The sequence below is a fragment of the Falco punctatus genome (genome assembly GCF_963210335.1).
Source record: "Falco punctatus genome assembly, chromosome: 1".
In the NCBI taxonomy this organism is placed as follows: domain Eukaryota; kingdom Metazoa; phylum Chordata; class Aves; order Falconiformes; family Falconidae; genus Falco; species Falco punctatus.
In genome coordinates, this window is record NC_137580.1 from 14,453,201 (window position 1) to 14,467,048 (window position 13,848).

A 13,848-nucleotide genomic window follows, 5' to 3' on the forward strand; every position below is an offset into this window, starting at 1 on the left:
CAGGGTCCTCGCAGCGGGAATCCTGCTGGGAATCTCCAGGGGGGTTTTGCTTTTGGCTCCAGTTGAGAGGAGAGAGGGATTTTCCCTGATCCCTGCAAACCGGCTGCTGGGAGGTGCCTGTCCCTGGGACCCCCAGCCGTCGGGAAGCGCCTCCCGGGATCCCACCTCCCGCAACAAACTCCCAGAGGCAACTCCCAGAGCCTGACCCCGGGTGTTCCCACGGGAACACGGACGATCCCCAGCCGCAACCAGCCCCGCCCCCAAAGCATCGCCCGGGGTCGCCGGGGGGCATTCCTGTTCCTGAGCCGATCCCCCCGGCACCTGGGCTGCCCCAGCCTCCCGGGGAAAGAAACAAGGGGGCTGCCCCCCTCGGCCACACGCTGCCCTTAATTTCCTGCCGTGTCCCCCCTAGGGCGCCTCGGCTGCCTCCGGATAATGAGGGGCGGCAGCGCAGCCCGCCGCGGGGGGACACGGGCGGGGGCGCCCGGAGGGGCGGGGGGTCCGCGGGCGGCGCTGCTCAGCGTCCCGCCCCGCTAAGCGCCGCTCCGCAGCTGGCAGCACTTAAACCTGATGAGTTTTACGGGTTGGGAAAGCTGCGTCAGATCCAACGCCCTCATTCAAAAGTATCCACGAACATCCGAACATTACTAAAAACTGCATCAACCTAAAATAAAATAAATTAAAAAAAAAACAAAACAAAACCACACACACCACAAAAATCCCCCCCTCCCCAAAAAAGAAAACAAACAAACAAAAAAAAAATCAACCCCACCACCATTATTTTGGCCCACTTTGGGCCAGAGAGTCTGGAGCCAGCTTGAATATTTTCAGAGGCAGGCAAGGACACCAGGAGCCCGAGTCACTGGGAAAAACAGGGATGCTGGGACCCGTTAGAAAGTGTTGCCTCCGTCTCATGGGTGTGCAGCAACAAATGCACTTACTCCGAGGAAACGTGCTGGCCTAAACAAGAAAAACAAAATGTATTTTACTCAGATAAGTTCACTATGCCAGGGTACCTACCAGGCAACATAACTGTCAAGGGGTTAACAAGTAAAACTCTGACATGATGCTATATTTACTATATATATGTAGCACCAGACACATAGGCAGCTTGATGGTGATATTTGAAAGTTTTAAATGACAGCTTCTTCGGGTTGTCCCAGGTCTCCCCCAACAAAACGCACAGTAAAGCAGTTAAGCACAAGTTGAGATCATCCCAATTCAGCAAAATATTTAAGGTGGGATGTGTGGATAAAAGTTCTTCTGGGTAAATGCCTCTATAGAAGTTTGTGTTACAGGCTATAAACTGAGTTGTCTGCATTTTAAAATGTCGGCATTGGGTTGGCTATGTACGTCAGTCGATTACTAATCTCCCGCGGTCTTTTTTTTCCCCTGGGTATCATTTCTTTTCTTTCTGCATTTTTTCTTTATCTTCATACTCTCATTTTCTGATCTGTCCTCTTTTCCATGTGTATATTTGCAGTTCTTAACACAGAACCATTTCATCAGGTTTGATGTTACTGGCAAAACTCCCAGTGATCAATTTGATTGCCTTTGGTAAGAGATTTCACTGGAATTCAATTGCTGTCTCAGGACCGCAAGTGATACATGGTAACATAGTCCTAACAGGCTGTTTCCCATAGAAAATGTTGATATGAGCTGCAGAGGCACTTCACAATTTAATTTCATTATATTAACAGTCTTCAGAACATACAATATTTAATTTATAAGGGATAGGAGAGCACCAGCAGATACATGCCCATGCTCTGTGTGTGAAAGGAAGGGCTTTGATGTGTGCCCAGAGGTTGTAGGAAAGGTGGAATGCATTTCCCCTGAATTTTAACCAGAAAAAAAGAATAGTATTTGTGATTCGCTTTGAATATAATGCAGACAACTATGTCCACATATAAGGTGGATCCCCTCCCCAAACGTTATCACTACTCTTATGCATAGATATGTCTTTTGAAAATTAAAGCCTGGTTTTCAAGGAGGATGAGCCTGTAGACTAGGTCTGATCTCAGCGTGCCTGGTCCCGCGGGGACCGATGCTTCAGCATATATCTACTGTTTCTAGCAGATGCTGGCCCTAGTAGGCCTTGCTCACCAGCCAGGGTTGAGTCATGTTGTGCTCCAATTGTGTGGATGTGGAATCAAAGGGAGAAAACAGAATGATCCACAGGTGCTTTCCACTAGCCATTCACCAAGCAGGATGAGTCCAGGCAAGACCTCACCAAACCTAGAGACTGTGGAAAAAGCATGGCACAGCACACACGAGATACCACAGCTGTATATTACACACCTCTCACACGGAGCTGCAGGACCCTGTCTACCTAAAAATGTATTTTAGCCCACTCTTTAATGGCTCCGAGGTACAAACAGTGTTCCAGTGACACAACTGGTAAACCCTTTTTTAAAATTGCACCTATCCATTGGTGACAGCCTTCTCAGAAACACAAGGTTTTCACCGCCTTTTCCAATGCTTCTCACCTGTTGCAGTTTTTCTTCCTGACTGAAAGGGGAAAGGCTGCTCTGTGAGTGCCCCCGGTGAATCCTGAGGACGTACAAAGAGAACAGCCAACACCCCACATGGTGGAAGATGGAGAAAAGGAACTCAGATTTACCTGCAGAGGAATATGGAAGACACTGAAAATTTGGAAGGGCCAAGAGCTCCTAGCTGAGAACATGCCCATCTTGATGACCAAATGGAAAAATCAAAATATTTCCTCTGCATTAGAGCAAGTCCCGAAAGATAGCTGACATGCCAGCACCATCTTTTGTTGCACCGACTGCCTGCCACGAGCCTCCGGGCACCAGGCTGAACACGCGCATTCTCAATGCTCCATTTAAATGGCATACGGAGGTAGAGAGGAATTTTGTGCTTAATTAGGGGATGTGTTTGGAATATGATTTGTGATAATACATCTATAACAGGGGAAATTAATGAAAATAATTAATGAAGGGTAATCTAAGATACCAGGGTTTTGTCTAAATCAGCAAGAGTAGAGTCCCAAGGACATCCACAGTGTGATTTATAAGATTATATTTTTTTTTATGATCTATGAGATCTTAATGTTTTCAGTGCAAGGAGGGGCTGGGGAAGTGGTTAGGAAGGGATCCCACCTGTGAGGCTATTTGTAAGATAGGTTCCTGCGAGAGTTAGATCTGCATTTCTTATTGCTTTGTATTGTATGATACTTTCTTTTCCTTTAGAAGCCACTTTATGTCTGAGGATTTCCTTCTTTACAATTGTATCTTTATCTGTAAGGAAAAGCAGTGAAGTTTGCCCCATATCCAGCTGCTTTGATTTTACACAGTGTTTAGACAGCAGGTGTACCTCAAAAAAAACCCAAACAAACAGAAACACAGGCAAAATCACGTCCTTGCAAGATGCTCAAGACCCTTGAGCTATAAAATGCATGATGGAAATTTGAATTCAAATGGATGCATTAAAAATAACTTTTGTTCAGGGTCACAGTAAGCCAAGCCGATGATGTATGGTGCTGATATCAGCTGTCCTTATGTAGCGCAGCACAACATGGGACGGGAGAGTCACTGTTGCCCCTGGTGTCAACCAAGGCTCTGGATGGAAAAGGCCTCCTGCGAAGCCTCCAAGGCTGGCAGACCTTCGTGAGAGCCCAAGTAGGTGCGAGAGCATCCTTGGTCTCCCCTGCCAAACGGGGCCCACCTCAAACAGTGACTCCAGCAAGGAGGAGGGACTGAAAGCCATGCTGCTTGCCTGCCAAAAAGCCCTGCACAAAGGCAGGACATGCCTTCCGCCTTCAGCCAGCTTCCACCCTCCCTCCTGTAAAAGCACTTTTTGGGATGGTGCCCTGGGTACAGCAGGGAACACGCAACGTACGTGAGCAGAGGACAGGCAGCGTGAGCCGGACGGCTTCTGCTTAGTAGTCAGCTCACATCTTTCTCCCACGAAGAATATTCAGCTTTCTTTGTCTAAAATGTTGAGTAGTTATGAATAGTGAGGATAGACTATCTGTAATTATTTTTAAATTATTAATGGTTTTGTTAGATCCCTTCACTTTTACATTAGGTTTCTGTTAATGTAAGTTAAATCAAAATGTACTTCAGTTTCCAGGCAGCTCCCAAATGTATTTTTCATTCTTTCATAACATTACTTCAACTTCTCGATGAGGTGTCTATGATAAAGTTTGCTCCCGAGCCAGCAGACTCGCAGCCCTGATGAATTCAACGGAAGGCTCGGAGCGGGCTCTCAGCAGCCAGGCTGGGTGGCAAGCGAGGAGGCCATCACCACGTTGCCATTTGATATTCTCCCCCCAGCCAGCAGGTCATACCCTGTGTGTAAGAAGGGCTGCGGAGGCCACGGGGGTATCGTCAAAGACAAGGGGGAAGTTTATCAGAATAAGTGAGTTACTTTATTGGCACTTTCCATTACGCTTGGGAGACTGGGGTTGTTACACCAGACGTTCCTGATCAGAAAACATCTGCCAGGTGCCTCGCTCAGGGCTCAGACCTCGCAGGCAGCATGGGGAGGGTACCACACGCTGCCCTGCCTGCATCCCTGCCCCGGGAGATGTTCTCAGCCGCGGGGGGGGGGGGGGGGGGGGGGGCGAGGGGGGGGGGGGGGGCGGGGTCTCAGCGCGGGCGAGCCCGAGGCAGAACCGTGGTCTTCTCCAGAGACTGCCCCCCCTCCCCTCGCCCCTGGGCCGCACGCGGTGCGGCGGGTGCGGGGGTCCGCCGGGACGAGCCGGCCGCTCCGCGCCCGCGGAGTGAAGCGGCGCTGGGGAGAGGAGTGTGCGGAGCGAAACGCGTGCCTTCAACACAAACGCCACGAAAAATGCCGGGATAAATTATGCAGAGGGATTTCTGGATTTCTTTCAAGTAATTAAGTTTCGATTTCTTGCATTTATTTTAGTGCCAGGAAGCACGAGGCGCCACGGACGGCAAAAGTCTCCATTGATCGTTCCGGGCTCTAAGTTTGACTTCGTGACTTGACTGGGCTTGCGGCGGCAGCGCGGCCCCGGCCAGGCCGGGGGGCGGCGGGGGCGCCGCGGAGGGCGCACCCCCCTGCCGCCGCCCGCCCGACGCCCCGCACCGGCTCCGCACCCGGATTTGGAGGAGGGGAGAGGGGGAGCGGGAGCGGGAGCAGTGCGGGCAGCGGCGCCGGGCTGCGGGGATGGGGGGTACTGGGGTGCGGAGGTACCGCCGGGGGTGCCTCGACGGGGCGTCCCGTCCGCTGGCTGCCGGCGCTCCCCGGGTTGCAGCTCTCCGCAGCCGCGGTGCCCCCCCCGGCGGCGGGGCCCGGGCGCCCCCGAGCCCCGGGGGAGCGGCCCGGAGGAGGCGGGGGCCGGGGGCGATGTGGGGCACCGGGGCCGCCCCTCCAGCAAAGGCAGGGCCGCCGCTGCCCGGCCTTCAAAACAAAGGTAGAGTTTGCTCAAAGTGTAGCCCGCATCTTAATGGATTAAAAATTCATAGGGCGCATTAGGTTCGGTAAAATATGAATGCGCGTCTTTAAATTTTAATCGTAAATCAGAACATGGATACATGAGAGGCGACAGTGATTTCTCCCCAGATGTCTGCGTGGGTCAGGGTGTGGGCGTGGGGAAGGGGGGGGGGGTTGGAGTGTCTCTCCCTTTATTTAGGCGGCCCGCTCGTGCGCCGAGCCGGCTGCGGGGCCCGCGGCCCCGGGGGGGCGACGAGCAGCCGCGGGGCGGCGGGGGCTCCACGCCTGCTACGGCTCCCGCGGCGACACCGGGCGGGGTGTGCAGCTGGGCATCGGGGCGTCCCTCTCCAAAAAAAACCCCAAACCCAAATCAAACAAAACAAAAAAGCCAATACCAGGCGGGGGTAAATGGGGGAAATCCGGAACGGCGGGGCGGGCAGGGCGCTGCGCGGGGCCGGGGCGGCGGGACCCTGCAGCGCGGGGGGCACCGGCAGCCGCGGCCGCCGCGGGGACCCCCGGGGTCGCTGCCGGGCCCGGCACCCGGCAAAGTTTCCGCGGCTATTCCGCTCCCTGGCTCCGCACCCCCGCGGCGGCCGTTCGGAGCGGCGATAAGCGCTCAGCGTTTTGGAGATCGGTTGTCAGTTGCTATTAAAGTCAAGATTAATTCGTATTAACGATATGCGTTCTCAATTCTCCCGTGTGACAGCATACATTAGGACAACTATTGCGAGTAATTAAACTCAGTGCGGGAGGGGTTAAATGTATAGCGTGGCGAGGTTTTTCTCCTCGCCCTTCTCTCCGCCGAAGTTCCGCCGGCGAGCGGGGCGGGCAGAGCCCAGAGCCCTTCCCCGGCGGCGCGGACCGGTGGCCGGGCTGCCCTCGCACTGCCCGGCGCCAACCAGGTATTTTCTTCTTGTTTTTTTTTTTTTCCCTTCCTCCCCACCCCCACCCCACCCCCTCCCCCGGCAGCGGGAGATCTCCCTCCGCTGCCCACACACCTCCCCGCACGCCCGCGCCGGAGCGCTAAGGGCCGCGGCCACTGCCGGGGGGGGGAGGGGGGGGGGCGGAGGGGGGCGGGAGCGCGCGCTGCGGGGCCCCCGGCGGAGGGGCCGCTGGCATCGTGCCAGTCCCGGCCGCGCCCCGCGTGGGCTCTGCCCGGGATTCACGGAAAACACGCAAAATGTTATTGATGGCTTTTTCTTGGGCGTTGGAGATGCTCGATGCTTTAGACTAATTAGACAAGCCAAAAGCCTTTTGAAGATTAAGCAAATTGGACAACCCTTGTTAATTAGAACATAATTTAAAGTTTGAAATTATATCACTCATGAAGTAGCCTAATTAGTATGACGATATGTTAATAGCCTACCGAGACACGAAGCGCGGAGGTTTGGCATGAACTCCTTAAAGGCTTGCAAGAAAATCCTCTTTCCTATGTTGTCATTAATAAAAGATTTCTATAGACTTCAGCCTTTCAACGGTGACATACAATTTATAGTACACACAATGCATTAGCCCATAGTGCTGCTCAATTTTTTTACTATTATGAAAACTAATAAATTCGTCAAGCTGAATTAAGCATACAAATCAGATGAGGCATAACAGATTACATATTGAAGCGCTGTGTCTCCCGAGCCTAAATGAAATTTCAATCTAATAATTCCTTCCTGGCCCGGCCATAATTTGTTTAGAGATGTTGTTCTACTTCTTTCCAAGCGCTATTCGCACCATAATTAAATGATACTCAAGCTTTTAACTTTGATTTATTTCATTTCTCCGAGCTGGCGACAGTGAGAGCTGATACAATGTAATTTTTTTTATTTCCTTTAAAATTACCAAGTCTGCTGTTTAGGTGAGAAATTAAACACCTAAGCACTTATTTTAACCTTCCTGCTGCAAAGTGAAATTCATGGAAATAAACCCGGCCACCTTCAGTAAAGCTGACTTTCCCTGATTTATTTTCTCTCTCTTTTTTTTTTTTCCTTTCCCTCTTTTTCGAAGGGAAAGGCAGGGGGAAGTTAGCGGGACAGCGGTGCGCTTTTGCGGGAGGATCGCCGCGGCTCCCCGCCGGTGGGGGACGCCGGGACACACACAGACACACACACAGACATACACACAGACACACACAGACCCCGGCCCCGCTCCCCGCCTTTCCCTCCGCGCCCCCCGCGCAGCGCCCGGCGCCCCCCGCCCCCACCGCCCCCGGGGCTCCGCCGGAGCGACGAGCCGCGCCGGGGCAGAGCCCGGGACACCGGGTGGCGCTGGGCTCCCGGTCAGTCCGGACGGGACTTTTCCCGTTCGTCTTTTTTTTTTTTTTCTTTTTTTTTCCTTTTTTTTTCCTTTTTTTTTTTTTTTTTTTTTTTAATGGAGGGTGGATTAGGGGCCGGGGGAAGTGTCGAATACCCCCCTCCTTTTTTTTTTTTTTTTTTTTTTTTTTGGCTTTTTCCCTCCCCTTTCCGGGAGGCGGTGGGGCGCGGCGCGGCGGTGAGTGCGGGAGCACGCGTGGGCGTGGGCGCGGGGGCGGCAGGGGGCGGGCAGGGAGCGGCGGAGGAGGGGGCCGGGGCCGAGGAGGCAGGCGCGGAGGGCTCTTCCCGAGGAGTTGGGCTGTAGTGACAGGCGAGAGGGGAGGGGAGGGAGGGGAGAGAGTAAAACCCACCGGCGCGGCGGCGGGGAGAGCACTTCGCGAGAGGCGAGGGCCGGCGCCGGAGCGGAGGCGGCGGACGGCAGCGAGAGCCGGGAGGAGGGCGGGCGGGCGGGAGGCAGCCCGCGCATCCCTCGCGCATTCCCCGCGCATCCCCCGCGCATCCCCGGCTCGCCGGAGCCGCCTCTCCCGGCCGCGTCCTCCCCGGCGGGGCTCGGGCACCCGGCTGGGGGGCGAGTGGGATTTTTTTTTTTTTTTTTTTTTTTGCGGGGGGGGGGCGGGGCTCGGGGGGGTGTCCGGGGCTCCTGTGGCTTTTCCGGGGGGTCCGGGCCCCCGGCCCCGCGCCCCTGCCCTCCTCCGGCGGTCGCCTGCCGGCGGGCCGGGCCGCGGCGGCGGCGAGCACCATGATGATGTCCCTGAGCAGCAAGCAGCCTTTCGGCCTCCCCCACGGCGGCGGCGGCGGTGGCGGCGGCCTCCACGAAACCAAGTACTCGGCCCTGCACACCGCCTCGCCCTGCCCCTCCGCCGGCGCCGCCGCCCCCGCCGCCAGCTCCCCCAGCAGCACCGGCACCGGCGGCTCCGCCGGACGCGGCTCCGGCTCCGGCTCCGGCTCCGGCCCCGGCAGCGGCGGCTCCGGCTCCGGCTCGGGCTCCGGCCCCGGCGGCGGCGGCGCGGAGGCGATGCGGCGGGCCTGCCTGCCCGCCCCTCCGGTAGGTGCCCGCCGCCCGCCGCCCCGCTTTAAGGGGAGCCCCTCGGCGGCCCCTCGGATCCGCCTGATGATTTTTTCATGGCCGCGCAGCAAATCACCCGGCGCCACCGGGCGCTCGCCCAACTTATGCATGCGGCGGCTCCTGCCGCCCGTATTAATTTTTATGACCTGGGATGCTGCGTGCGGCTGGTGCGTGTGTCCGCCCGCCCGCCCGCCGCCGGCTGCTGCCTCCGCGCCAGCGGCTGCGCGCCGCGCCCGCTCCCTCGCCCCGCTCGCTCCCTCTTCTCCTCTTCCCCCCCTCCCCCCCCCCCCGCCCTTCTCCAGGATTTCTCTTTTAACATGCTGGGAAGGTTTTAGTGGCACGGCGGAGTGCGCGGGGAGGCGAATTCCCTGCTGAGCGTTATGTGTGCCTTCTATTTGCAATTGCAGAGCAATATATTCGGCGGTCTGGACGAGAGCCTGCTGGCCCGCGCCGAAGCCCTGGCAGCGGTGGACATCGTCTCCCCGAGCAAGAGCCACCACCACCACCCGCCGCACCACAGCCCCTTCAAGCCGGACGCCACCTACCACACCATGAACACCATCCCCTGCACCTCGGCCGCCTCCTCCTCCTCGGTGCCCATCTCCCACCCGTCCGCCCTGTCGGGCACCCACCACCACCATCACCACCACCACCACCACCACCACCAGCCCCATCAGGCGCTGGAGGGGGAACTCTTGGAGCACCTGACGCCGGGGCTGGCGCTGGGGGCCATGGCTGCCCCCGACGGCGCCGTCGTTTCCACGCCGGGCCACGCTCCCCACATGGCCGGCATGAACCCCATGCACCCGGCGGCGCTGGGCATGGCCCACGCCCACGGGCTGCCGGCCCACATGGGCTGCATGAGCGACGTGGACGCCGACCCCCGCGACCTGGAGGCCTTCGCCGAGCGCTTCAAGCAGCGCCGCATCAAGCTGGGGGTCACCCAGGCAGACGTGGGCTCGGCGCTGGCCAACCTGAAGATCCCGGGGGTGGGCTCCCTCAGCCAGAGCACCATCTGCCGCTTCGAGTCCCTCACCCTCTCCCACAACAACATGATCGCCCTCAAACCCATCCTGCAGGCCTGGCTGGAGGAGGCGGAGAAGTCCCACCGCGAGAAGCTGGCCAAGCCCGAGCTCTTCAGCGGCGCGGAGAAGAAGCGCAAGCGGACCTCCATCGCCGCCCCCGAGAAGCGCTCGCTGGAAGCCTACTTCGCCCTCCAGCCCCGGCCCTCCTCCGAGAAGATCGCCGCCATCGCCGAGAAGCTGGACCTCAAGAAGAACGTGGTCCGCGTCTGGTTCTGCAACCAGCGCCAGAAGCAGAAGCGCATGAAGTACTCGGCTGGCATCTGAGCCGGCCGCGCAGGAGCATCCCCATCCCCATCAAAAAACACAACACAACAACCCCCCCCTCCAACAACAAAAAGGAAAGGAGGGAAAAAAAAAAAAACAAACCACCACCCCACCCCACTGCCCCCAGCCCACCCCACCGCCCGCCCTGCGCCCAACTTTCGGAGGGGACCTCCCCGCGGAGCCGCCGCCCGGAGCCGCCCCGGCAAGTACCGCTGGTTTTTATTCTTAACAGACGTCGCCTGGGTGCGGCGCGAAGGTGCGGGTCGCAGTGACAGGTGCGGGTCGCAGCGCGCCCGCGGTGGCACGGCTTTCTCGGGACCCAAACTTGAATCTTAGAGTTGAGGCTTGCGCCGCGAGACACGTCTCAAAAGTATTTTGATTTAAATAATAATAATAATAATAATAATAATGATTTAAAAAAACAGATGGCAGGTTTTTCTGCATTTACACTGCGTATTATAAATATATAAATATATATATATTTTTACTGTTGTTATTATCCTTTTCCTTCTCTGAAGTTATAACGCTTAGGGAAAGAGCTGATCCTGCTGTGTTCACTGGTCTTCAAAAGCTATTATTAGATTACTGCCAAACAACCCCTTGTAAATTATTAATTTCTCTCTCTAGCAACTTCATTTTGTGCTCATTCTAATTAATTACACCTCCTTAAGTCTTGATATAAATTAAAAAAAAAAGGATAGTGAGAATCAAATATTTTGTGTTGGTAGGATTTATGAACGTGAGCTTTTCTCTCCTTCTTCTTAACGTCCCTTTTGGCCATCTGTAAATTGTCACCTGAACCTAAGGTATTTCTCTGGCGAGTATTCTTATTCGTACGGCGTCGGCACCCTATAGTAGATGTCCTACATTATTTGTGTAGCCTGATTCACTGTCCGAGGTATTTGTTTACCGCGTTACATATTTAATGGGGATTCCCATATTGTCCCCACCACACGCTGCTCCCGAAGCGAGAAAGGACGTGGCCGCGTAGGTGACAGCAGGGGGGTGGGTGGGTTTGTCGCTTCAGGTTCCTTGCCAGCACAATATCTCTCCGTCTTTCTCGATTTCAAAGCTGTATCGCGACGGTATTCAGACCGGCTCGGTTTATCTATCTATCTATCTATCTATCTATCCGATTGCTTATTTATTTATTTATTTGGTCAGTCGGTTATTTGTTACCTTTAATTGCAATACTTTTCCCACGGAGGCTAGTCCCTTTTGGAGGTCTGTTTGTAGAGAAGCCAAATTTCAATTTGTAGGAAAGGGAGCGAGCGAGCGAGGCTGCACTGCTTGTAAATTCACGATCGGTTTGGTATCTTTCTTTTGGAACAACAACAATAAAACGGGGGTACTCGGTTGGGTACCTGTATGTATTGTAAATATTTCATTGGCGTTGACGCACATATAGATATATTCTTACAGATTCCGCTGTATCGCTGTTCTATCCGAGACTGTTTGAAGTCTTAAGTTCTGTACATGACCCGATTTCGTTGGCTTTTTTTTGTTTGTTTGTTTGGTTGGTTGTGATTTTTTTTTTGTTAATAGGAGGTTTATTTATTCTAGTAATGTACTAACTTATTTTTAAATGTTGTTAAATCGTCTTTCATTAAAAAAAAAGAGAAAAAAGGATTTTAACGTTTTATTGGCAAAGCGCGTTTGCTGCTTGTTGTTTTCCACCGCACGTCTCTGCCCGAGCTCAACACCGCCTCCGGGGCGCGGGGTTCGCTCCAGCCCGGCGGCCAGGCCAGGGAGCGGCCCGGGGGGGCGGCCGGGCCGGGGGGGCTGGCCGGGGGGGTGGGCGGGTGGCCCGGGGTGGGGGGATGGCCCAGGGGTCGGGGGCGGCCCGGGGGTTGGGGGGGCGGCCGGCGGCAGCACCACGGACAGCTCCGCTGCGCGCGCCCCGCCCCGCCCCGCCCGCCCGGCGGCGGCCGCGGGTGACCGTGTGCGTGGCTGTGACTGTGCGGGGTGTGTGTGTGTGAGGGGGGTGTCCCCACGCCGACCCCCGCTGTCCCAGACGCTCTGCTTCCTGGCGCGGGGCATCCAAAGGTGCCACGCACGCACACGAGCGCAAAAAAAACCAAAAAAACCCGGGAAGAAACAAGCGATTTCCTCGCGTGGCGCTCACAAAAGCCCGGGAAACCCGACGGCGGCGCGGGGGGGGCGGTCGCCCACGAGCCGCTATTAAATATTCATCTTCCTGCCCAGCCGCCAGCTCCAGCTGCACCTTCAAAGCCGCTCGGGCACCCCGAGAGCCCGGCCTGCTGGCACGGCCGCGGTGGCGGCTCCGCGGGTGCGGAAGCAGCGCCTCGTCCCCAGCCGGCCCAGGCGCCCCCTGCCCCCGGCCCTCCGCGGCCCCTGCACGGCTGGCGCTTGTCGCTGCCAGTACCGTCATTGCTACAGCGACGGCACCGTACGGCCCCGCGGGCGCGCAGGGCTCCCGCGGGCGCGCAGCGCCGCTCGGCTCCTCCTGCAGCCGCTGCTGGCGGGTCTCGGGGAGGGCAGCGCGGCCCTTCCGCGCAGCCTGCGCGCCCCGCCACACCTCTCCCCGTGGGAAATGCCCCCCCCCGCCGCGGGCTGGGCTTTCGTGCAACCTCCGCGGGCGCGGCGTTGTTTGAAGAGGCTGGGGGGGGTGGGGGGTGCAGAAGGGGGCGGAAAGCGGTGGGCCCAGGCGAGGGTCCAGGCGGACCCCCGGAAGCAGCAAGAGAGCCCCCCAAAACCCTCCGTAGGCGCAGGCGGTGAACCGCCCCTGAACCGCCGCTTCGCCCTCTTAAATGAGCCATTCACTTAAAGGCTATTACGGGCGAATTAATAAATTACACAGCGAATTATTAAATCCAGATAATTACAAGGAATAAGTAAGTAATCATTAGTTATCTCAGCTAATTACTGTGGGTCAGAGCGAGCGAGAATGTGAAATCCTCCTCGGGAATTGAAATTAACTTTGCACAGTGAGTCTCTCTGCTTGACATCCCCAGTCTGTAGGCACATGGCAGCTCCCCTGTGAGCTCGGCTTTCTATTTAACTTGGAGAGAATGGAAATAAAATTAAGCGGCGATGTGATAATAGGAAGCTGCTTAGAAAGCAAACGCGGTGGGTTTTATTTTTTACCTTTTACTGCCTGGAGATAGACTGCTCTCTAGTTGCCCAAATTGAAAAACCCCAGGCAATTAGTCGACTTCTCCCAGTACCTGCCCGTCCCACACATGCGGATTATTAACAAACGAAAAGGGCCGAAAGAGCCGGGGGGGAGGGGCGGGGGGCAGAGGCGACCGGGCTGCGGGGGAGCCAGGGCGGGCAGGGGGCAGCCCCTCCGCCGCCCGGCCCGGGAGCTCCGAGGCACCGGCGCGCTTTGTTTTGGGAGACAATAAGCTGCTGAGCCCTAATGAGGGTCCCTGTCTCTTCCGTTGATCTTTCGCCAGATCTCGCCAAGAGCTGATGCCCCCCCCCAACACCCATCTATAACATCACTTCCCGGCTTTCCTTCACGTGCATCTTTTGTAAACAGCAGATCTATAGGTGGAGACGCTCACGCTGCCCTCGCTGGGCTTTGCCCGCATTTAAAACAACAACAACAACAACTGCTGTGCGTGCACGGCGAGGAAAAAGATCTAGGCTTTTTTGCCTTTATCAATTGCAATTAGGTGGACAGTCTTCCCCCTCTTCCCTTGCTCCAGTCTGGGATGATAATTAAAATTTAATGAAGCCTGGGAGT

At 56.3% G+C, this 13,848-nt stretch overlaps 1 protein-coding gene across 1 annotated transcript; it reads left to right on the top strand.

Moving 5' to 3' along the window:
- The first annotated feature begins 8,332 nt into the window (after positions 1 to 8,332).
- Positions 8,333 to 10,264, top strand: POU4F2 (POU class 4 homeobox 2). Its single transcript, XM_080373738.1, has 2 exons — positions 8,333 to 8,766; positions 9,195 to 10,264. The coding sequence occupies exons 1-2, from the start codon at positions 8,461 to 8,463 to the stop codon at positions 10,134 to 10,136; spliced, it is 1,248 nt and encodes a 415-aa protein (XP_080229864.1). The 5' UTR covers positions 8,333 to 8,460; the 3' UTR covers positions 10,137 to 10,264.
- Positions 10,265 to 13,848: the final 3,584 nt, after the last annotated feature.